The following is a 24,133-nucleotide window of genomic DNA, read 5'->3' on the forward strand; positions in this document are numbered from 1 at the left end:
TGGTGTTTCTTTAACACATTTCTCTGTGACTTTTGTCAGCTAGTTTTGTAATCGCGTATTTTTATTTAAAAATGGGTTAAATAGCCCAGCTGACAATATAACATACATTTATTTTTCTTAAAATATATGTATTTGACAAATGAATGTATGTAACTGCCTTGTTTCCCTCTAATTTCATTGCTATCATTATTATTAATAATATTGCCATTTTTATCTGCCTTTGCATTACTTGGGGAATTGTGGAGGGCCATGATGATTGACTCTGAAGAAGAGGAAAAAGTAAATTTAATGCTGATGAAAAGGATTTATAAACTTATTTCTGCAACATTTTACAGCAACAATTGTCTGTTACTGGCAGCCAGGAGAGAAACAGTTCCAGCCTTGGCAAAACTGACACTCACAGGAGTACACTGCAATCTCATGGAAGGGACAAATATCTAACAACAAAGGCATCAGCACCACCGGAGACTGGACAGAGCTCAGCCTGCTCCTGTATTCTCACTGAACATCCCAGTCTCTGGCAATGTCTACACTAGTAACTGTCCATGTGCCCATAGGCAGGGGTGTGCTATAAGCTCCTTATTGTCCACATCTAAATCCTGAAAGCAAGTCTCCGAAGTTACAGAGTGTGTAAGCTGGGGGGGGATGTGTGTGGTCAGAACACGCCTCAGGCTGTGGCACGGCCCCGTGCTCATGCCAGCATGAAGTGTGATCAGGAGCAAAGTTTATGTACCAAATCTCAAGTTGCAATAGTCCTGCAACCTGCATTCCCACAATGCACTGAACCCTTTCCTGCCTGACCCTTACCCAACCGATAAACTTCCCAGTCCCCACATTTTTCACCGGTAGTAGCGAGAGTCAGAATAGCTTTTTGCTGCACTCTTTTGATCAATACAAGGGAACATGGATCCTGCTCTGAGAGCAGTCACCTGGCCTGCTGACCGCACCTGGGTGCTGATCAATGTGTGGTTGGAGTACAGCGTCCTCCACATTATACCCATATCTAGTACACCATATGTGGACACTCGGTGTGGGTATGGGAAACATATGTGAGCATGTACACAGTCAAGTAATTGAGTATGCTCTCCAGTTCAGACATAGCCTGTGTTTGACAGGGCAGAGGAATCACGCTGACTTCTGTGTCCTTATGCTCCAGGCTGAAGAAGGTGAGATGGGACAGAGAAAACCTGAGGCCATGATCCTTAATGAGCCACAGATCTGACCGTGTGCAGGAGCAGGAGCAAGCTGTGCCATCTCAAGGAATTGTGTGCCCTGTGCACTCCCTCTGCATGCCATTGCCAGAGACATGGGGGAGGGACAGTGCTACTTGAAATGCAGTCTCTGCTATCTCACCTGGATTGATGCTGCTCTGACCTTGTTATATTTAACAGCTTCTTCTCATCTTCTGCGCTCAAAAGCGCACACATCCGGCTGCTGTTAACAAAACTAGCAAGTGAATCAAGACTTCAGGTGACCCCCCCACACACAAATTTTCCCTCCTCAGTTATTAATATTGTTAATTAGCATGGAGGTAGCCCCTACAGGCCCCAGTCAATTTCATGGCTCCATTGTGCTAGGCACTGCAAAGACTTAAGAGGAGAAAGTCCTGGTTCCAAAGAGCCTAGAGATTATTTTTACTTGCCTGAGCCTGTAACATTAGAACATGTATGCTACATGTCACACTGTACTGGTCTTGACTGGTAGCATCTTCAGTTAAATACATTCAGATTTAAATCTGACACCAGCAGCCAACAATTGTTAAATTTTGCTGCTCTGTCTATGACCCAAGAGCAGTAGCAGGATTGAATTGATTAAAGTGCAAGGTCTCAAGCATGCTTCTTGTGAGTTAGTGAGCCCGTCTGACGTGTGTGTTTTCCTGACCCTCACCAATGCTGCTTTCCCCTACTTCCTATACATCTAGGCTCAGATCCTTCCCTTCCTGTGCAAAAAGACATGTAAGGGAAGAACATACGTGAAAATAGTTCACAGATGCTGGACTTTTCAGGAGTCTTTTCATACGTCCCCTCTGGAAATTGGGGCTTGAGTGATAAGGTTCTAGGAGAAGAAACAGTGTAAAATAAGCAGATTCTAGGATCCACAGAATTAACAGAGGACAAACCCCAAATGCCTGGCTTTCTATGCATAGGACTCTGGCTCACACCTCAGTACCAGTGGCTCATGGCTAAGTACAAAGCCATCACATACTGGATCTGACCAATAGTCCATCTAGTGTAGGCTTCCATCTTATGTCCCAGAGGAAGGTGTGAGGAATCCCATGAGGCCACATTTTCAAAAGAGCTCAGCATGTTGGGTATTAAGCTCTTTTTGAAAATCCAGCTGTGACAGTTTGGGGAATATGTCTCTGTCAACTCATGAAATCTTTTTTGTATGTGAAATATGATTTATGGTTGTAACACTCATTGTGAATTTACTCAGCCATTTGGTAGCAGTGACCTGGCACACAGTGAACAGAACAGACTATGCCTGGGGAGCTGGCCATCAAGGACCATCAACAATTGAATAGCTCTACCCTAGTAGAACAACTGAGTTTCTGTTGCAGAACCAATGACTTTTAAGGGCTCTCTACCAGCAGCCACATTGGTGCATGGAAAATCCCAGCATAAAGGAGCAATAGTCAAGGTGTCTCAGACTGCTTTTAAAAAGAGACATGCTGTCTGAGTAAGGTCAGCCATCCCAATCCAGAAACACAAGAGACAGCTAGAGGGGTGGGTGGGAGGAGAGAAGGGAGCTTTGCCTTACCAAAGAGACCCTGACCAAGACCCAGGGACTCTCAGGAGCTGGGAGAACTGCTGACTTGCATTCAGGTTTTATTGTCCTGCCTAGATCTGTAACTTTCTTATGCTGTTTAAGAATGAAATATGTGTTTGTTCGAGAACTCCCTGTGCAAAGCCTGTGTTCCCTGCTTTACCTGCTGTGTGTCTCTGAAGAATTAAACTATAAACCATAGTGGCTACAAGGGTGGAGCGTGCCTAAGCAACTGGTGAGGCTTGGGAGATTCACCACTGGCCTTGGGGCCTAGGACAATTGGACTGCGGAGTGTCATGTCCCAAGGAAGGATTTCAGACAGAGAAATGGTACCCAGAAGTATGCTATAGAGACCTAGTGCCAGACATAGTGATTGAACTCTGTCCAGACCCAGTTGACTTGGATGCACATCTGATCCAAAGGTTGGTATGATTATGAGTCTGGTGACCATCCATCATGGGGCTCTGCCAGGGCTGTTGTGATGGCCATAGCTGTCCCAGTGGGACTGCTGACCTCATATGAAAATCTGTCTCCATTTGTGGAAGTTTTTAAAAGGGCCTAAGTGAATTAGGTTTCTATGTCCTGTTGTCTTTCAATGGGATTTAGACGCTTTTGAAAATTCTATTCACTGAACTCTTGACTATCTGGCTCTGAGCTCTTCTGAAAATCTGGCCTATTATGGCCATTCATGGAATAAGGAGGAGTTTGTTCCTTATAGCTGTCTTATAGTGGTTGGCTTTATGACCCTTTTTAAAAAAAAAAAGTCCTAAGTGTGACTTTGGCTAGTCTCATTATCCAATGGAAAGACACCGTAATGCAGTTGATAGGAACAGGGTTAGGACACAGGAGACCTGGATTCTATTCCCAGCTCTGCCAATGGCCTGCTGGGTAACTTTGTGCAAGTCATTTCACTTTTCTGTGCCTGAGTTTCCCCATCTATATAACAGATGCAATGCCACTTCCCTTCCTTTGTAAAGAGACTTGACATCTATAGATGAAAAGCACTATCTAGGAGCTAGCTATTGTATAAATGTGCAATCCCTTTACCTGCCCATGGTGAGTAAATACTACAGTGAGTGAGTGTTGTTAGTGATGAAAGGAGATATCCCAGCCATATTCAATTTATGTTAAGAATGAAAAGACCTCTGGGAAATGTCTTCATTGTTTCAAAATTATTGTTGCTGATTTACAAAGGCCAGATGTTGATGTTTAGATAAGGTCTATCAGTGAATGTTCTATGCTTTAGTGCACTGAAATGGCAAACTAAGGTTGATGTCAACTGTGATGTTGCAGTCTATATGGTTTTATGAAAATATGCTAAGGAGTGAATATAATGTAACTGGAATATGCTTCTTGCAAAAGGTCTCTTGTAAGGTATCATTACAAAGCTTATAATCTACTGAGTGTGATCATCCTATTTGTATAAATGTATCATTCTTGTATCTGAAACTAGAAATATGAAATATAACTCTGAGGGCCTATTGTAATTATGCAAAGTGTGAGCCATTAATGGTGGTTTGGAATCTTGATGACTCCCATTAACCAGGACAATTGTCTGCAGATGGCTGTGTTTTACCTGTAAGTCTTCCTGCATATGTGTGTGCTGGAAAGTGGGCAATGAAGTCTTGCAGTGACATGTGATCATGTCACCTGAACTGGAATCCATCTTTAACCTGGTGTCTTTCCATTGAGAAGGAGGGGGTGGGCACCCAGAGAGGGACAAAGGACTCCCAGCTTATGCAAAAGATATATAAAGGGGTGGAACAGAACAAAGAAGGAGAGAAACCATCATGAAGAATCCCCTACTACCACCTGAGATGGACAGGGCCGCCCAGAGGGGGAGCAAGTGGGGCAATTTGCTTCTGGTCCCGGGCCCCACAGGGGCCCTCAAGAGAATGCTCTGGCCCCGGCCCCACCTCCGCCTTCCCCCATCCCCAGGAGCCTCAGCATGCTGCGTAGAGGAGCAGCCCTGGACAAAGCTAAAGCGGCATGGCTCAGGCGGGGCCTGAGCTTCGTCCCGCTCGAAGCCGCATGTTAAGGGGGTGGGGCTGCAAGCTCCAGGGCCCCTCTGGAGCCACACCACTGCAGCGCTGTCCAGGGAGAAGCAGAATGGCAGGGAGGTGGGGCCGGGGGAGCTGGATAAGGGGCAGGGAGTCCTGGGGATACTCAGGGCACAAGGAGGGGGAAGAGGTTCTGGGGGTGGCGGTCAGGGGACAGGGAATGGGATCGTGGGCATTCTGGGGGTCTGTCAGGATTCAGCGGGGGGTCGGGGTAGTCAGGAGACAGGGAACAGGGGGGTTGGTGAGAGGTAGGGTGGTGGTTTGGGAGGAGATTTCAGGGGGGCAGTGATGGGGAAAGGAGCAGGATGGGTCGGGGATTCTGAAAGGGGCAGCGGGGGGGCAGGAAGTGGGTGGGGGTCAGATAGGGGGCAGGTCCAGGCTGTTTGGGGAGGCACAGCCTTCCCTACCCTAAAGCTCATTCAGCAGTTTGAGGCTTGCAGACAGCTATTTAACACAAAGAGCCAAGCTGTTATCTTTTCCATGGGGAAGGGATCACATGAGAAGAGCAATATCCTACACCACCTACCTCTTTCCCAACCCTATCAAGCGAGACCCCCCCCCATCCCCTGCATTCTCCGAGGCTCCAGAGGGGTTAATTCAGTGGTTCTCAAACTTTTGTACTGGTGACCCCTTTCACATAGCAAATCTTTGAGTGTGACGCCCCCCCTTATACATTAAAAACACTTTTTTATATATTTAACACTATTATAAATGCTGGAGGTTTGAGGTGGAGGCTGACAGCTCACGGCCCCCAGTAATAACCTCGTGACCCCCTGAGGGGTCCTGTTCCCCAGTTTGAGAATCCCTGGGTTAATTTAATTTTACCACCCTGTGTCCGTTCACATGCATGTGCTATTTTGAGCATTTCCGTTTTCACAGCATAGGCTTATCCCAGATTCTGGAACAAGCTCAAATGCTCAGTTCGTGGAGTATGTACGTAAGCTATACTAAAGACAAACCCACAATAACCATCTCCAGTTTGTGAGGGACCCCGTGGAGCCAGTCTCTGGAAACAGATTCATTCATGGAGGTTAAGTCCATTAACGGCTATTAGCCAGGATGGGTAAGGAATGGTGTCCCTAACCTCTGTTTGTCAGAGGGTGGAGAAGGATGGCAGGAAAGAGATCTCTTGATCATTACCTGTTAGGTTCACTCCCTCTGGGGCGCTTGGCATTGGCCACTGTCAGTAAACAGGATACTGGGCTGGATGGACCTTTGGTCTGACCCACTACGGCCGTTCTTATGTTCTTATGTTCTAAGCTAAATGAACCCAAAGTTATGGAGACAGATGTGAGTCAAGGAAGCCAGCAGAGTATCAGAAACCTGGAAAAATCTCTGACTGGATGGGCTCAGGCATTTGGTCACAAGCTGAGGTGGTTCAAAAGTTTTGGATTTTTTTTTAAGCAGAATTTTTTATTGTTTCTTTAAACAAACACAGCAAGCAACAAATATTTGGCCACACACATCTGAAATCCCAAACCATGTTCAGGTTTTGGCAGACTAATTTCAGCTTTTCAATTAAAAAAAACACAACAAATTTTTGAAGGAAAGCAGACATTGTCCGTGATTTTTTTCTGCTTTTTAAAAACCCCTAGTTTTCAATCCAAAAAAAGTTTTGACAGAAAATATTTGTCCAACCCTTTTAATGAGCTTTAGTGTCTTTTAACACTAGCTGATGCTGAGAACCAGTGATACCTTGTAAAAGTGACTTGAAAAGAAGTTTTCTCAAAACTGGGTTTGTGCCAAGATGTGGAAGTTTTTTAAATGTTTATTTTTCCCAGGGTTTCCCTAGGAGGGTGAGGGGCAAGTGGGGCAATTTGCCCTGGGCTCCACAGGGGCCCCCACGAGAATATAGTATTCTATAGTATTGCAACTTTTTTTATGGAAGGGGCCCCTGAAATTGATTTGCCCCAGGCCCCCTGAATCCTCTGGGTGGCCCTGGAACTGGAACAAGAGCTGTACCAGGGGAAAGAATTGTTCCCAGGCCTGGAAGGTGTCTAGTTTTTTCTGAGGAAAAAACTTACTGAAGCATCTCTGAGGGTGAGATTATCTATATTCAGTTTGATTAGACATAGATTTGTGCGTTTTATTTTATTTTTCTTGGAGACTTACTTTGTTCTGTCTGTTACTACTTGGAACCATTTAAATCCTACTTTCTGTATTTAATAAAATCACTTTTTACTTATGAATTAACTCAGTATGTATTAATACCTGGGGTAGCAAACAACTGTGCATATCTCTCTATCAGTGTTATAGAGGGCGAACAATTTATGAATTTACTCTATATAAGCTTTATACATGGTAAAACAGATTTATTTGGGTTTAGACCCCATTGGGAGTTGGGCATCTGGGTGTTAAAGACAAGAACACTTCTGGGAGGGGCTTCCAGGTGAACCCGCAGCTTTGGGGCAAGTAATTCAGAATCTGGGTCTTTGTTAGAGCAGACGGGAGTATCTGGCTCAGCAAGACAGGGTGCTGGGGTCCTGAGCTGGCAGGGAAAAGGGGTGGAAGTAGTCTGGGCACATCAGGTGGCAGCTCCCAAGGGGGTTTCTGTGATCCAACCCGTCACATCAACAACTCAACATTTTTGTAACATAAATATTGTTTCAAGCTTCACAGTATTTGGCTTTTCCTTCACTTGCTTTGTCTCTTGAACTTTCCATTCTCTGGATCTCCATTTCTAATCTTCATCTTTTCCTTTTGACAAACAAGACATAAGACTTTCTAACAATCTCTTGTAGCCACTGAAAACATAACATGCTGCATGGCTGTTGTCCATTCTCTTTTTCTCCAGCAATGTCCCCTCTCCCATGCGGTAGGTGCTTCTATTAGAGCTTCTCTTCTCTTCTGCATAGCCACATAATCCCATTTCTGTTGGACTGCCATGATTTGGCTTCCCATTGCCCTGAAAGGAAACAAAGGCTGCTACAGTAACTAACAACAGAGGCTGATAGACATTTTGTGTGTGTGTGTATGTGTATCCATTTTTCTGAGCCAAATGCATGGTATGTTCTTAAGAGTAAACTTTAACTTTTGTCATACCTTTTTGTTTCAAATGAGAACAGTGAGATTTATTTCTTTTCCTACTTTCTTCCAGTAAGCAGTGGGGCCTCGCTTTGACAAAGCAGTCATTCATGTGCTTAACTTTAATCATGTAGGTAGTCCTGGTTGAAGTGAAGCATATATTTAAGTTAATTGCTGAATCAGGGCCTGAATGGATAGCAGCAAAGCTAGCATCAAGTGCTTACGTAGATCACATGGTTGAGTCAAAACCCAGTTACCTATAGGCTACAATGCTGCCTCTGATCCTTAACCCCATGGTAGCATGGAACTCATGAGTATCTGGAAATTAAAGTTTGTCCAATGATATTTGGAAATATTCATCTCAGTCTAACAGTCAGTATTTATGCTTTTTAAGAAATGTATTATTTGATTCACTCATCCCTTCTTGTGAATAATTCTGGAAGTTGGTAGCTTATTTTAAACTCGCAAAATTACCAGGGTGCAATCCAGATCAGTTAGGGACTGTATCACCATGTGCCCCATAACCTTGAGTGCCACACAATGATTTGCTGCAGTAGCTCCCAACCTGAGCCACTCACACACAGCCTGACAGCAGGCAGGTCATATCCTGAATGTCTGTGTATAGCTATAGCCCTGGTCCAGCATCTCTGATCCCAGGAGCCGGTCAGCAAACACCAGCCACATTCCAGCAACCTTGGTTATTACCTGCAGAGTGACCCCAAACTCTGATTTTCCCCAAAATGTGTGTTCTGCACTGTCCAGCCCTCTCCTGGACAGTTTGGATAGTAGAGGTCCATTGCCCCTGTAAAGGGTCGATATCCAACAGTTTGCTACTTTAACTGGAGTTACCACACAGCCCAGTTTAATCACAACACTGGATTAGTTTAGATTAAAAATAAAACAAGTTTAACTGCAAAGAGATAGATTTTAAGTGAGTACAAGTACAAGATATTAAAGTCAGAAATGGTCACTAGAGAAATAAAGATAAAATGCTTTCTAGTAGTGAAAACTTAACAAATTAGACTTGATTCAAGGTAAAAATCTTTACCACAGGTTCCCAGCAACATAGCTGACCAAAGTCTCAGGACAGGATCTCCCCCAGGGTAACAGGGCTGGTTCCTTTGTCTTCTCAGGTGAAAGAGAAAGAGAGATGCCTTGGGATGTTTGTGCTCCTCAGTTTTGTAGTTCAGTCATCCTCGGACATGGATTCTTCTGAGGATTACCCCTCAAATCAAAGTGTATTCAAACAGTAGAGAAGGCAAAATGGAATCTGATAGAGAAGATGGCTCCATACTCTTTCTTCTCCCATGTGTATGCTGAAATGCAGATTTCATTGTCTCCTGCCATTTCCCCCCTCTTGCTGTCTCAAGGGCCTTGTTAACTACTTATATGTAAATTGAGGTAAACACATTCCTTTGTTTAGGATTGGCCTCTTTAACACCTTTCTCCTAGTCAGGGCTTTGTGGATTTAAATATGTGCTAACAACAGCATGCAAGGAGAAGTCATAACTTTACAAATAATGTTCCTACATATATTTCACCATGATATTATTGACCAGCAAGTTATTAGTTTTCAGATGATACCTCCCAAGGCATATTTTGTACAACTATTATTTAACCAGGTAAGGTGTAAATATACGGGTGCTTTCGATCACAACCAGTTGCAAAGGTAACTTTCAAATTACATAACTTCATTGAATTTTTAGTGTGATTTAAATTGACCCTCATTTCTTCAGAAGAAAGAGTCCTCATATTGTGAGTTGCAATTCTGTTACAAAGCAGCGAGGAATTAGTCACTTGGAGTGACCTAGATACATGCTTCATCTAAATGTGTATTATTGTTCAGTGTATACAATTACATTGAACAGAAATGTTTGGATCACTAGCATGAAAGGCACCTCATAAATAGAAATTCCTGAATTAAACAGTAAAATTTACCACTTCCCACAGTTGCCATGGAATTCCTGAATTATAGCGATGTTTCCAATAATGTGCAGATTTCAAGCTGCTTGGTTTATGGCAGTTGCTTAGTTTTCATAAGTGTCTACCGAGGCTAACTATAATATTGATTTTGTCTTAATTGGTCAAGTTCAGTGGAGTTGTCCCGGGGGATGATTTTATTTTATTTTATTGAAGCAGATTGAATGTTAAAATGCCAACACTCTCAGTTGCAAAGGTATAATTGCCGGGCAAACCATAGTATTTGCAGGCTAATAAAAGAGTGTTTTTTTAAGGCATTCCCTAAACCACATCCAAGAGTGAATTAAATGAGACAATGAAGCTCTTTTCACTTATAATACTGAAAAAACCAAGCAAGAAACAATAAAACAGTTTTATTGGTTTAAAGAGTTAACAGTGGCTTCTTTTGTGATCAGGCAGTGATTAAATTGTCCAGCAGGTGGCTGGCATTCTCCAGCAGAAGCCTGCAGCTTCCATGCTATTACTGTAATCATTTAAGCAAGCTTGCTATCCTCCTGCAAAGCAAGGGAGAGCGTTGACGTCCAGAGGTTCCTGCCTATAGGATCAGAGTCTTTAAAAGAGCTGTTCCCTTCCCTCACGTTTAAACCCAGCCTACAGCTGCAGGTTCTGAGAACTGGAAGAGAGTGGGAAATGCAGTTTGACAGCTACAATCAAAAGTTTTGCAAAATGTAATTCAGACTGAACTCTGCTCAGGAGCAGCGTGCTGATGCTGAGAATTTAACTAGCCTGGATTCTGAAAATTCCATATGTCTATTTGTCTCTTAATTTGGTAAATGGCCTTTTAGAACTGAGTAACACTTATTCGCAAGCCAAATGAATGAGAGGGAGAAAAGTTCCAGAATCAAACTGATTCCAGATTATGGAAATAGTTCTGTTCAGTGACTTTTTAAAAAAATCACACAGTGAATATGACTTTCAGTCTCTTCTGTCTATTTAAAAGACGCATACAGCAAGAAAATTCAACTCAAGAAGCTTCATGTGAGGATTTTTGAACAAGAAAATTATCTTCCAGTAGAACCGAATTCAGACAATGGCTTCTGAAGAGCATTTTCTTCTAGACTTGAAAGTGGATAACTTTATTCTTTGCAACATCTCCATCAATCACAGTGCAAATCTTTCCATCCCGAGTGATGATTGGTTCTACCCAGGTTTCCTGTATGCCATTCCAACTATTTATGGAATCATCATTTTGATAGGACTTATTGGCAATATCACTTTGATTAAGATCTTTTGTACTGTGAAGTCCATGAGAAATGTTCCTAATTTGTTCATCTCCAGTCTGGCTTTAGGAGATCTACTCCTCTTAGTGACCTGTGTCCCTGTGGATGCCAGCAGGTACCTAGCTGACGAATGGCTCTTTGGTCGAGTTGGATGTAAACTTATCCCCTTTATACAACTCACTTCAGTGGGGGTATCAGTCTTCACACTTACAGCTCTCTCAGCAGACAGGTGAGCCTCCTACTGAAAGCCCGAAATGTGATCTAGACTTTTATGGACCCACAGGCCATATAAGGTACAAATGCAGATAGGTAAAATATATATTGTTGCCAATTTAATTTAATAGATGAATGCAATTTCAGTTTATTTCTGGTGTTCATGCCTCCAAACACAAATGTTAGTGGGGAGGTTTTCTGAGGCTACACTGAGTCTTTGAACAGATTAGTTAACAATGTCAGTTTAATTTAAGGCAAAGAAAAATGATAGAAGATGAAGATAAAGTTAAAGCCTGGTGAGAAAAGTATCCATTAGTGAAGGATAATTTGTCCTAAGGCAATATTACAAGTTTTTTAAATAAGATGATTTAGTCACAGGTCTTCACCAGGTCATATTTCAAGAAGTGTGATGACACTGAAGTAGCAATTTACTATAGGTGAAATCACTTCTCTCTGATAGCACAGCTTTCACATAGCTGATTTCATCTGAGGCAACAGTTTATCATGTATGTTCAAAATATCCAAAATTAGGTGCCTGATGTTAGGGACCTAAATCCACATCGGACAGCTAAGTGGCCTGATTTTCAGAGATCCTGCCCTCAAAAGATTTGCCCTGGTTCACTGATTTGCCATTATCTAACCAAAACTGATCTGTGCTATAATTTCTGGCAAACATGTTTCTCCAATTAGTGTTCAATTTAGCTGTAACATTCTAATATATATATTATATATCAAAAAGCCTTACATGAATCTAAAACAGCTTGATTCCTACACCCTCAGCAGTTTTCAGAAGTCAAATGCTGAGGGTGTAGGAATCAAGCTGTTTTAGATTCATGTAAGGCTTTTTGAATCAATTTTATCAACTTTAGTCTTCAAAAGTCAACAGACATTTAAATTGTAATATTATGTCTAAGGATACAGCCTACTTTTCTGCTATATTACAAGAATTCACTTGCAGTACAGCTCTTACATAAATGCATGCCTATGTCAAATAGCCCAAAACGTCTTATTTGCACTCTGTGCTGCAGAACTGAAGTAACAGATTAATGAATAGTGCTACACCTGCTTTAAGTTCTGAAACCTCACAAAGGTAGCAACTCTTCCAGTAAGAAAAATGGTGTCAGTTTTGTTCTGCACCGAAAGCCATTATTTGGATAGTATTTGCCTGTTCATAAGGAAATCAAATATAAGCTGCTCTGCATAGATACAATTAACAATGTGTCAGTCTGGTTGGGTTTTCCTTCAAAAATCACTTCAAATATTTTCACTGACTCCTAGATGTGCTCTGTGGCTTTAAAACAAAGAAATAAAGACCAGCCCATGACACTTCAGGAGAGTGATTGAATGTCAGTGGGAATGGAATACAGTTTTGTAGTCACAGTGATTCAATGACTGTATATTAGTGCACACATAAAGACATCATTATCAGTGTCAGTCCTAGATACAGCATTTACCTTAATGAAGCCAATACTTTTCAGTCCATTTGCTGTAAGAGAGGCTAGAAAACAAGCAAAGCTATACAAATGCACCAGAACAGGATCTTATCCACCTGTGCTCTTCATTTCTGTGTGTGACAGGCAAGTGGGATCTCCTCCTACCACAGCTCATTTGAGAGGTTACTGAAAAGGAGGGATCTGTAATGATGGTATTTCTTTCTTTAGAAACCATTGAAAATCAGTATCCTTTCGATGGGCTTAATATAAATCACTCAAAACATGTCGGGAAAAGAAGAGTTCACTGTAAAGGACAAATTACACCAAGGGAAAGATTTGTTGCTACCTGATCACATGCCAGTAAAAGCAAACAGTGCAGATGCTTTTACTGAACAATCTGTGAACACAAGCTACTCCTGGAACAAGGGAGCTGAAACAGAAAACTGCAGCTGTAGCAAGCTGTTTTCCAGAGACTGAAACTCTTAATTTCAGCCCCATTTGAACCCAAAAACATTTGCCCGTCATGCTGTGCTAATAGTTGAAAAATGCACCACACTGAAATGTTGTTTTGGGAAAATGACTTCAGGAACTAAGGTATTCTTCTTTCTGGCACAATCTGCCCACTCTCTGAGGTAGATTTTGAACTCACTGTAAGAGGCTGTATCCATGAAACAGCTATTAACCTTAATTAGAGTGAAGAAACTTAAATCCTGTGCATCACAATGGAACTGTTCCTTTAGGGGCCTTTTCTGTTTAGTTTCCTAAGATTTTTATTTTGGTTATTGTCAGTGCTGCTGGGATCATAAAGTTGCAAAAGAACAAGAGGTCACATTGGCCAGCTTCCAGATGCTTGGTAATATAATGTTTATTTTCTGGAGACTGTCAGCTTACGTTCCAGAATCCAATTAAAATGTGCAGAATCATTAAAAAAAATCTCTCTAGACTTTAACCCTCGTGGGTACAAAGAAAGCCGTGCAAGTGTGAATGCAGTAAACCAATGCAGTGATCTGCACCTGAATCAGAGCCAGTCTGAGATGGTAGCTTTATTGTGTATGAACTTTGTCATTCTTCTCGGTAAAGTGTTGACACTTAAAGCCAGTGGTTACAATTTCATTGTTCACTATTTCAGTGTTGATCAAAGTATGTGAGGAAGGACAAGGAGGGTCATATTTCTGAGGAGCTCCTTAATCTACTTTGAGTGGCATCCAAGCCCCCCTAAAAGTAAGCTTAGTCCACAGAATTCAGCTGGGCATCTGAGTCCCACCAAGGAGGAGCATAGCCCAAGGATCCCAGCAGGGCATTCCATCCACACTAAGCGGAACCACATCTGGGGGCCCCAGAAGTGCATTTGATGGTCAGTAAGGGTTTGCTCAGGAGAATCTGAACCCTACTGCCCTATTATACCAAAGCCATGGAGCCCAGGAGAGCATGAATATCTGCACAGCCCATTTTTATGTCTCCAGTGGAGGGGGCTTGTCATAGCATCACAAACATTTTTTCCCATTCATCTTCTACATAAGAGTAAACTCAATTCTAGTGTGCCTCAGGCACCGTTAGCAAAGTTGCAGTGTGTTGATGGAAAAAAATACTATTATTATTGTTTATTGAAGTGGTACCTAGAGGCCCCAATTAGGGATCAGAGCTCCATTGTATTAGCTGCTGTAAGAGCATATAGTAAAAATAGAGTCCCATGCCCAAATAGCTTATAGTTGTATCTTACAATTTAAGCACAAGGTGAGAAACAATAGGTAGAATCAACAAGCAGATTGGGGGCAGGATTCACAAGGTAGCAGTGAGATGAGTATGATAGTATAATAAGCAGTAGTCACAGTACCCTGTTGTGTAGGCATCATGGCAGAGGTGAGTTTTAAGGAGATTGGAGAGAGGAGGGTGAAGTGACTTTGCAGATTTTTTTGGGGAACTACTCCCTTGCAATCTTGCTCTGGTATTTACATTGAGCTAATTTGGTATGGAAATCAGGGAGAAGGAATAAATAGGAAAACCCAGATGTTTGACCATAATGACACTTTAACCACTGAGCCACCACACTATTTAAAGTTGCTTCTAGTAGAGAAACCAGAAGAGCTACAAAAAACATAATCAGACTGAGTGCCACAGGGAACTTTATATATTTATTTACTTTACTGATTTTCTTTTAATTGCCAAATGCACTGAACTTATCAACCAGGAAAAGTTTAATGAAAGTACAATGTAGAAGGAATGCAATTTTTAAGTTCAAGATAAAATAATTCAATGAGTTGATTCAAGTCAATGTAACATACCCTGTGCTCAGAGGAAGAGAGCATCCCAATTAGCAGAGTCTACGACAAGCTTACTGCAGCACATGGCAATAAATAACGCTTTAACCTTGACAGCCCTACACACATACACACACACACACACACTGATTTTTTTGCTAAGTGCAAAGTGGCTATTTAATGACAGTAGGAATGATGGAAACTGCAGCAATGAAATGTGACTTTTCCTAACTTTTTTTCATTAATGAAAAATTAAAGTTTATATTTTATGGGCAAATGTTCATACTGCTCTGGTTTTCTGAAGTTAATTTTAACATCAATTAATCCATGTTTTCATCACATCATGAGACCACTCTCATGTCTTTCCACTCTGTTGAAAAATCTGTTCCACCGGTCTCCAGTCAGATTTGGAATCTTTAAGAAACAACCCACTCAAAAAAAATGCCACTCATGATGAGCTTTCAATGAAGTGATCTTCCCCTGAAAGGTCATTTTGACTGGTTTGGAGACATTTGTATTTCCTTTATGCTCATTCTTTCCTTTGAGTCTATCATAAGAAAGAATGAGTTCACTGGGACAATGGTATGAAGTTTGTGATCTTTAAGCAGTTTGTTTAGCGTTCCCTAGAAAGAATAAACAGAACTTCTCTGTTGAGCCACTAGTTGTGATCTCAGGCCACAAAGAGATGCAGTTCAGTTGTATAAGGCCCGGACTAGATGGGGGGCAGGGGGAATCAATCTAAGTTACGCAACTTTAGAGACATGAATAACGTCGCTGAAGTCAACGTACTTAGACCTACTCGCCACGGTGTCTTCACCGTGATGGGTTGACTGCCGCAGCTCCCCTGTCGACTCCACCTGCGCCTCTCACGGCGGTGGAGTACAGGAGCTGACGGGAGAGTGCTCGGGGGTCAATTTATCGCTTATAGACTAGATGCGAAAAATCAAACCCCGCTGGATCAATCACTGCCTGCCGATCCAGTGGGTAGTGTAGACATACCCTTAGAAACAGAATGTTCTAGAGGAATAAGCACAGGACTAGGAGCAATGAATTCCTGCTTTCTAATCGTAGACCTGATGTGGACTTCCTCTGTTGACATAATTAAGTCACTTAATCTTTCTGTTGTAGTTTTCCCATCTGTACAATAGGGATATGACCACCATCCCACCACACAGAGTGTTCACTAACATACACACAAATCCCGCCAATGATTTGCCCTGCAGGGACCTACAACTTATTTAGACAATTGAACTGTCACTCGCAAAACTTCTGTTATTGTTAGCAGCTATGCACAAACACCAGGACAAACTTCTGAGCTCTATTTCTCCTACAGCAGGAGACTAGGATTGGGCAGAAAACCATTGATTGGTTAAAAGGGGGTGTACCTAAAACAGGGGGTCTCGAACCTTTTCTTTGGATGCCCGCCAACATACTATAAAAAACTCCTTGACCCCGTTGGCGGAGGGCTATGGGCTTCAGCTGAGGGAAGTGGGGCTTATGCTCCCAGGCTGGGGGGGCTTGGGGTTTTAGGCCTGCAAAGCAGGGGGTTGGGGCTTTATCCCCATGAGGTTGGGGAGTCTGGGTATCTGTCCTGTGGGAAGCTTCTACCAGGGCTTGGGTCTCCAGGCTCAGGGATTCTGCCCTGTGGGCAACTTCCATCAGGGCTCAGTGTGCCAGGGGTGCAGGCTTCAGACCCAAGGTGCTGGGGCTTAGAACTCTGGGTTTTAGCTCCGCAGGTGGGGGCTCGGATCTTTCACCACCGCAGGGTGCTGGGGCTCAGGATTCTAAGCTTCAACTGCAGGGCTCAGGACTCTAAGCGGTCCTGCTTGGTGGACCCCTGAAGAGCTCCGCAGGTCTCCAGTGGGCTGTGGAGCTCCGGTCGAGAACCACGCCTAAGAATCATCTCACAAACTATCCGCTAATCCTTAAGCCCAACCTGTGAATAATAGAGTGATCATAGTAGACAGGAATCAGTTAATTAAGGAAGTGGAAAACTGTTTTAACTGATGAGAGGGTATGCTACTGACTCTTTACTGTTTCTTTTACTCTTTAGGTTCCAGTAAAGCCAGAGGCCCCAATTAGGGTCACATCCTCATTGTGCTAGGTCTGTACAAAACAATAATAATTCTTAGTGCATAGACGGTTTAAAGAACAGACACAACTTTGAATGAGACGACAAGTGAGGGAGGGGGCACAAGGAAGAGGTAACATAATAGAATGGGTTTTCAGGTTGGCTACTTGTGCACACATCTGCTTCAGACTGTGTTGGGTATGAGCAAGGAAGGTTGTATCTGCGCCGTTTGGCTTGGATCCACCTGGGTGGCTGCTGGCTTCCTGTGAGCTCTTCAGCGGTGTAGAGAGGCAGATAGGAAAGTGCTAAAGAGTGTGGGGTATTTGAAGCTGTGCTCCATGCCTATCAGGCACCATTGCGGGGTATGAAAAGAACAGGAAAATAAGTAGTGGCGTGTGTGGTGGGAGAGAAGCTTGGTGAATCCTTGGAGAAAGAGATGTGTATATTTTCTAAATTTTGTGGGTAACCCTGCTAGAGGAAGACTGTTCACCTGGTTATTGTCCCTATCCTGACAAAGGACAGGAGTTTTGTGGTAATGTTTATTAAATCCCACACAAGAACTGACTTCATCTGCTTGGGTGTATGCTGGACACGCTATGTGGCGAGAGGCGCACACATCTAACACTAACTAACCCATCCCAGAAAAGCCGAAACTGGCTGTGTAGATGATGTTTTTGCGAACTAAGAAAAAAGCCAATTCATTAATTATCCCTGTCACTGGAGATTTCTCTGTTGGTTTGTAACTGAGCTTTCCCTCAGAGCATGAGAGGCTGACAGGCCATTTTAATGTTTTTTTATTTAAATGAGCTGGGCTGCCATGCACTGAACACACACTCTCAATTTTTCACAGAGATTGTTAAAACAAATATCAAGGTTTCATGAAGTGATTTACAAGCCTTTCATCTTCCCAATGTAATCTTGTTTTCACAAAACACAGGAGGAAGAAATATAGTTGTAGTGAGTTTGCAAATAGCGTATTTATTGTAGGTGCGGACTCCTTTGGGAATCTTAGACATAGTCTTCGGTCCCCCAGGGGATCCACAGACCACAGGTTGAAAAATTCTGTTCTAGATTATCAAGGTGTTAATACTGGCAGACTGCAGGTTGTGTGCCACTCAAGCTCTTTCAGAAAGCTGCATAGTTATAGAATACAGCAGCATTTGATAAACTTATGTGCAGGAGTTATCAGCATACAGTGAGGAGCTAGAATCTACAAATGGGACTCATGATCACTACTGCAATGTCTAACTTAGGTGCCCTGACACCTAGTGGGAATCCACAGCCCTGAGTTAGGTGCCCAGGTTCTGTATACAATGCAGGGGAGAGTTGGGCACTTAAGACTCCAAATTCACAAAATCCAGCGTGCTAAAGTGGGGAGCGTCTAGAAGCTAACCAATGGAAGGTGAGGGAGTCGGCCTAAGTCCCACCCCTCAAAAGACTTGGGCAGCTTTCTTGCTTGGGATTGCAGCTGTGAGCCCCCTCCTGATCTAGGTGCCTAAGCCATACCAGCCCTTTTTCACAAAAAATGAGGAGGTAGGATCCCCCCACAATAGCCTAGTGTGTTGGACTCGCTTCCAGGCTGTAGAGACTGGCTTGAAGTCCCCTACTCTGCCTGATTCAGAGCAGAGAGCTGACCAACGTGTGTATTTTGTGGTGGCGTGTTCTGATCTGGTAGGCATGCTGTATGGTGGCCCCTGACAGTCCTCTCAATTGGGCTCTGCGGCAAGATAGGTGGGGAAATGCCTAGTTTTAGGAGCCTGCTGGGACTTGGGCATGTAGCTGTGACACTAGCAGACATGTAAGTACCTAGGGGACCTTCTCTGGTGGAAACTCAGGCAGCGATGGAGTTCAATTGCCTACTGGGTTAGGCAGCAGCTGAGTGGGAAATTTTGAGGATCGAAATTTTGGACTTAGGTGCCTAAAGTGGTAGTTAGGCACCTAAGTCCCTTGTGGATCTAGACCTTGGTTGTTTACAGTTGAAGAAAGTGGTAGCTGTAGTACGTTCAAGGCTTAGAAAATCATGCTTGAGGTGTCTAAAGTTGGGTACTCAAAAATTGAGGCCACTTTTGAAAACGTTGGTCCTAACATTTGGACGTGTGTTTGTCTTGGACAGCTGCAGAAATGGAATTAAAACTCAGATACAACTGACTGTCTATCCTGTGCTTAGACTATGTTCTGTCCCTTACAGTAAGTGTGACTATACAAATAATGTGCGCTTCTCCTATGTACTGTTATTGCAGTGTATTGATCCTAAGAAAGCCATGAAAGGAAAAGAAATCCAAACCCTTTGGAAAGATATTTCCAAGGACTCAAAATTAGAGAGGCCAGTCTCCTTACCTGTTGAATTAACCTCTCCTGTTCCCTGTAGACATACAGCACACTTAGTAACTATATGTATAATCCCAGAGAAAAGATAATGCCTGTAGATCTATTCAGCTGTCCAATTTTATTACTAGCGGACTATAGTGTCTACAGTGGGATTAAATAAAACAAGCCACGGTGAAATAAAACCACAATGTGGCTTGCTTTTCTACCCAGATTGGATTTCATGCTACTGTTTTAAAGGTTTGATCTTTTGTGGCTGACAAAAGCTTGAAATCATATTTAGCATGGGTTGTAAAACTTGGATGTGCATCTGAGTTATGAATGTATTCCAGGCAATCTAGCAATAACACTTCATGAGTTATGTATTGCTTCCAAGGCACTAAAGCACTGTTTCAGATAATCTGCTTGTTGTGCTATAATTTCTGTGTAGTAACGGGAAGCTTTAGAGTGAGGGCTGTGTAAACATTTTCTGGAAAAACAAAAGATTGCCTGTTCAAGCCTATGAAATTTGCTGAATGGTTCCCTTACAATTACTTTCTGGTTCAGATACGAGAGCTCTGAACCTGAATTTTAACACTTCCAGTTCAGATAAGAAAATCTGAATGGACTGAATGGCTTGGGTTTGACCCAACTCCCATTTAATTCAATAGAAGTCTCCATGACTACAGTGGGAGTTGCATAGGCCTTAATGAATCGTTTCCTCGTGATTACTTTGAATAGTTCTTATTGTGCTGCATGCCGGTATACATGTAGATATGCATATCTCTTTGCTTGATGTACAAATCTTACATCCTGTGTTGCTTTCCACTGTGTCAACACAATACAATCCCTTATAACAGCCCGCGGTTAGTTTGCATTAGCTCAGCTCCTTTGTCCATCTGCACCAAGAAAAACAGTGCAAGCAGCATGAGCTTTCTTAATATTTTGATTACACTTCCAGTTACACCAGATGGCTTAAACATGGTGGACCGAATCCATTATCAGAAGCACATACAGTCCCTTTCAGTCATGGGACTTATGGATGAAAATCTGAGGGCAGATTTAGTGCTAATGGGCCAGGGTATGTCAATATTTAAGCAACAGTGGGCTATAGCTGGGTTATTATTTTGTATTTGATGTTGTTAGGGCATTACTGTAACAGAGTCAGGAACCCTTGCTCCATTGCTGCTAGGCACTGTCCAGACAATTAACAAAAAAGAGCTCTGTTTCTGTCCCAGGGATCTGACAATCTATATAGCAGATGGAACACAGCAAGGGATAAAAACAGGAAATAGGATGTAAGTGAATTGGGAGGGTGAGTTTTCTGTAAAGGGAACAAATGTTTGTGACAGCTATTAGTTATGGCCATCAATTACTACTGGAAAGTGCTTATGCCTGGATCCACAAAGGGATGGAGGCATTGCAACGTTCAGCAGCACAGCACCTAGAAAATCACAGGGACAACACTATGATCCACAAGTCTGAACTAGGTTCCCTATACAACAAATGGAGAGAGAGAGGCACCGTAGAATGTGATCCACAAAAGCCAGCATACAAAGCAAGCAGCTGCGTAAGCTAGGCCAATGAGAGATGCCAAGAGAAAGGGTATGTCCTAAGCCCGCGCCTCTCTCGGAGTGAGGTGCCTACGTCCAGGCTGCAGGGATGGTGTCGATTTCTGCTTAGTGTCCATAAACCAGAACCCTTCTCCTGGAGTCTGACAGTTTCAGCACCTAAGTAGTTTCTTGTAGGAATGACTTAGTTGGCTGCTTCGCACTACACAAGACAACTGTTCCACTGTGGATAAATACTTACAATAGTCTATGGGCCAAAAAGAGTGGGAGCGAGAGAGTGAGTGATTCCATAGCCTTGTGGCTAGAGCACCCACGTAGGATCCAGTCCTTCTGTGCCAATCACTCTTTCATTATTTATCCAGCAGAACAGCTTCAAAAGAAGAGACTGAGGGAGCTCCCACATCGGAATATCTTATAGTTCAGTGGTCAGAGCACTCCCCTCAGAGGTGGAAGACCCCCTTGTTCCAATCCTTTCTTTCTCCACTTCCAGAGATGGGGGGAACTGAATCTGGATCTCATGCATTCCCAGAGATGGCTCTAATCACTGGGCTAAAAGTTACAAAATGGCTACCACCTCTTCCAGCTAGATTGTGAATGGGATTCTGCCTTTTCCAGACATATTTTGAATGAGACCCAATCCAGCAGGCAGCCTCTGACCACACCTAAAGCACAGGAGTTACGTAGATGAGCACCTATCATCCCCCAGTTCATGGATAACATAACTCTGGGGCTTAGGCAGGAGGTAGGCATCCAGACGTCTAGTGTGAGGCACCAGTGCACATGCCCAGAAGCAGAAAGATTGGTGCTGAGGGAGCTTTTACATGTGAAAACTTAAGTGCTGAGTGTGTGTAGGCGCCTACACAGTTCAGTGGGAGTTTTGTAGCTCACAGTGGAACCGTAAAACTTGAATTTAGGAACCTGAAAGTGAGACTTGTGGATGATACTACTGTGATGAGGGAGGCATAAGAACTTACCTGAAATAGAACAGAGTTTAGCAGAAAATCATAAGCATGCAATCATAAAAAATGGACTTTCATCAAACATATTGACACATCCTGAACAATGGATGGGCACGATTGTTTTAAATTGTGTTTTCTCACTGAAAAGTGACTTTTAAAATGGTATTATGGGGGTTCCATTGGTCTGCTTTTCACTGATTCCATATCAGATGTGCTTATTTTACAAGTAAAATGACTGGCTCTTTCTAAATGTGATCCTTGCAAACTCAGTCTGGGATTTTAAATTAATCTGTATTTTCTTTCTCATTTATTATCACTACTAATAAAGATTCTTCAGGATTAATTAGTTTGTTAGCTGAACAAAAAGCTCTTTTCTCTTCTTCTTCTATTTTTTTTTTCATTTTACAGTTATTTTTATATACTCTCGTATCCATTTTTAGCCATGAAGAATACAGAATCTGGGGTTTCATGGAGTGGAATGGATTGTTAATCTTCATTTGAGTGACTGTGGTGCTTGTGAAAGATACCATATGGTCAGACTAAAACAGAGTACAGGCCTCCATAAATTAGGAAAAGCAAGAACAGAGGTAATGTAAGCTTCTCCACTAGACCACCAATGCCTAAAAAACCGTTCTAGAGCAGATCACTTCCAAGAGCGGAAGGCCATTTTGTCTCCATGCTCATTCAGTTCTAGACTCCTGTGCTAAGACTGCCATAATTGCTAAAACTCCAAACTGTATGATGTTTTTAAATATATGGATACACCACTCACTAGGACCTGAGACTGATATCACAAATCTCATTTCATAAAGACAACAAAACAGCTGTTAAAAGACAAACCATGAAACCCGGCTTCTTTGCAGTCAATAGAGTTTACCATGTACTTCAGTGGGACCAGGGTTTCACGCAAGGATTTTTGATTGATAATCACAAGTAGAGAACAGGGGTACCATGTAGGCGGACAGAGAGGGGCTTCTGCCCCCCTCACCTGAGTTTCGTACAGGAGGTGTGCTCTCAGGCTGAATTCTAAACAACAGCACTACATGAATGTGGAATGTGAGTTTGCAAAGGAGAGGTGCTGCTCCCAGCTTGTGTCCCTGGGGCAGGGAGTCAGTGTTTTGTTTGCAAACAGAAGCAGGGTTATTAAGATAAGAAAGGGCTGGTCATTAAATTAAGGATCTGGAAGTCCTTAAATGAGCCTGTAAAACAGGAATCCCTCTGCAGCGGATGGGAGATTTTGAAGAGAGAATGCAGGGGACTCCGAAGAAATGAAGCCAAGCCCTCTACACAAGGTTGCATTCAGAAAAGGGGGAGATTTGAGGGGTGCAGGTGAAAAGAAGGGGCCAAAACTCAGGGAAGTTTAGCAGTGTATAGAGAAGTTCCCACTGTACCTGTGGTACATATGTGGTCCCATCACCATAGAGTCTGAATGCCTCACAATGTCTAACCTATTTCTCCTCAAAGCCCCTCTGAGGTAGAGCAGTGCTGTTATCCCTATTGTTCAAATGGGCCATTGAGGCACTGAGAGACTAAGGCCCAGATTTTCAAAAGTATTTAGGCACCTAACGGGATTTTCAAAAGCACCTAGAAGGTTAGGTGCTTTGTAAACCCCACGAGATGTTTAGCTGCATTTTTGGGTGCCTAAAAACCTTTGAAACTTTGTTCCTAAAGCACCAGCCTGAGGTCACACAGGAAGTCCCTGGGGAAGTAGAACCCAACCCAGGTCTCTCAAGGCTAACTCCCCACAGGTGCTGACTTTCTTTCTTTCCGGGGTGAGAGGATGGTGCTCCACCCTCACTCCAGCCTTCCCCCAAGGCCCCACCCTCACTTTATCTCTTCCAATCTCTGCTCTGCCCCCTCCCCCCCAGCACCTCTCACCTGTCACTGAACAGCTGATTGGCACTGACTGGTGGGTGCTGAGCCACCCACTATTTTTTTCCCGTAGGTGCTCCAACCCCAGAGTACCCATGGAGTTGGCACCTATGTACTCCCTATCCCTGGACCAGACCTATCTTTCTGCTGTAGGCTGTAAAAAAAGAGACTGATAGATGAGAGCAAAACCAAGAAGGCCAGTTCTCTGAGACCCCAGCAATCAGTCCCAAGACGATTTGGAAGGATGTCATGGTGACACCATGAAAAGCAGCACAGAGGTAGGAAAGATGAAAAAAAGAAAGAGAACAGAAGTCAGATCACAACCTCCAAGGGGTGGTGGGTCCTGCCCCAGGATGGGTTGTAGAGCAATGCCTGCTGTGCAATTTTACATTTTAACTGAAT

The 24,133-nt window shown here is 43.0% G+C and overlaps 1 protein-coding gene across 1 annotated transcript in view; it reads left to right on the top strand.

The window, feature by feature from the left end:
* Window positions 1–10,860: 10,860 nt before the first annotated feature.
* GRPR (gastrin releasing peptide receptor) overlaps window positions 10,861–24,133 on the top strand; it is a 30,904-nt gene continuing 17,631 nt past the window's right edge. Inside the window, exon 1 of the mRNA XM_030552033.1 lies at window positions 10,861–11,279. Coding sequence (XP_030407893.1) covers window positions 10,861–11,279 — 419 coding nt within the window. The remainder of the gene's footprint in view (window positions 11,280–24,133) is intronic.

Source organism: Gopherus evgoodei, chromosome 1 (assembly GCF_007399415.2).
Source record: "Gopherus evgoodei ecotype Sinaloan lineage chromosome 1, rGopEvg1_v1.p, whole genome shotgun sequence".
Lineage (NCBI taxonomy): Eukaryota > Metazoa > Chordata > Testudines > Testudinidae > Gopherus > Gopherus evgoodei.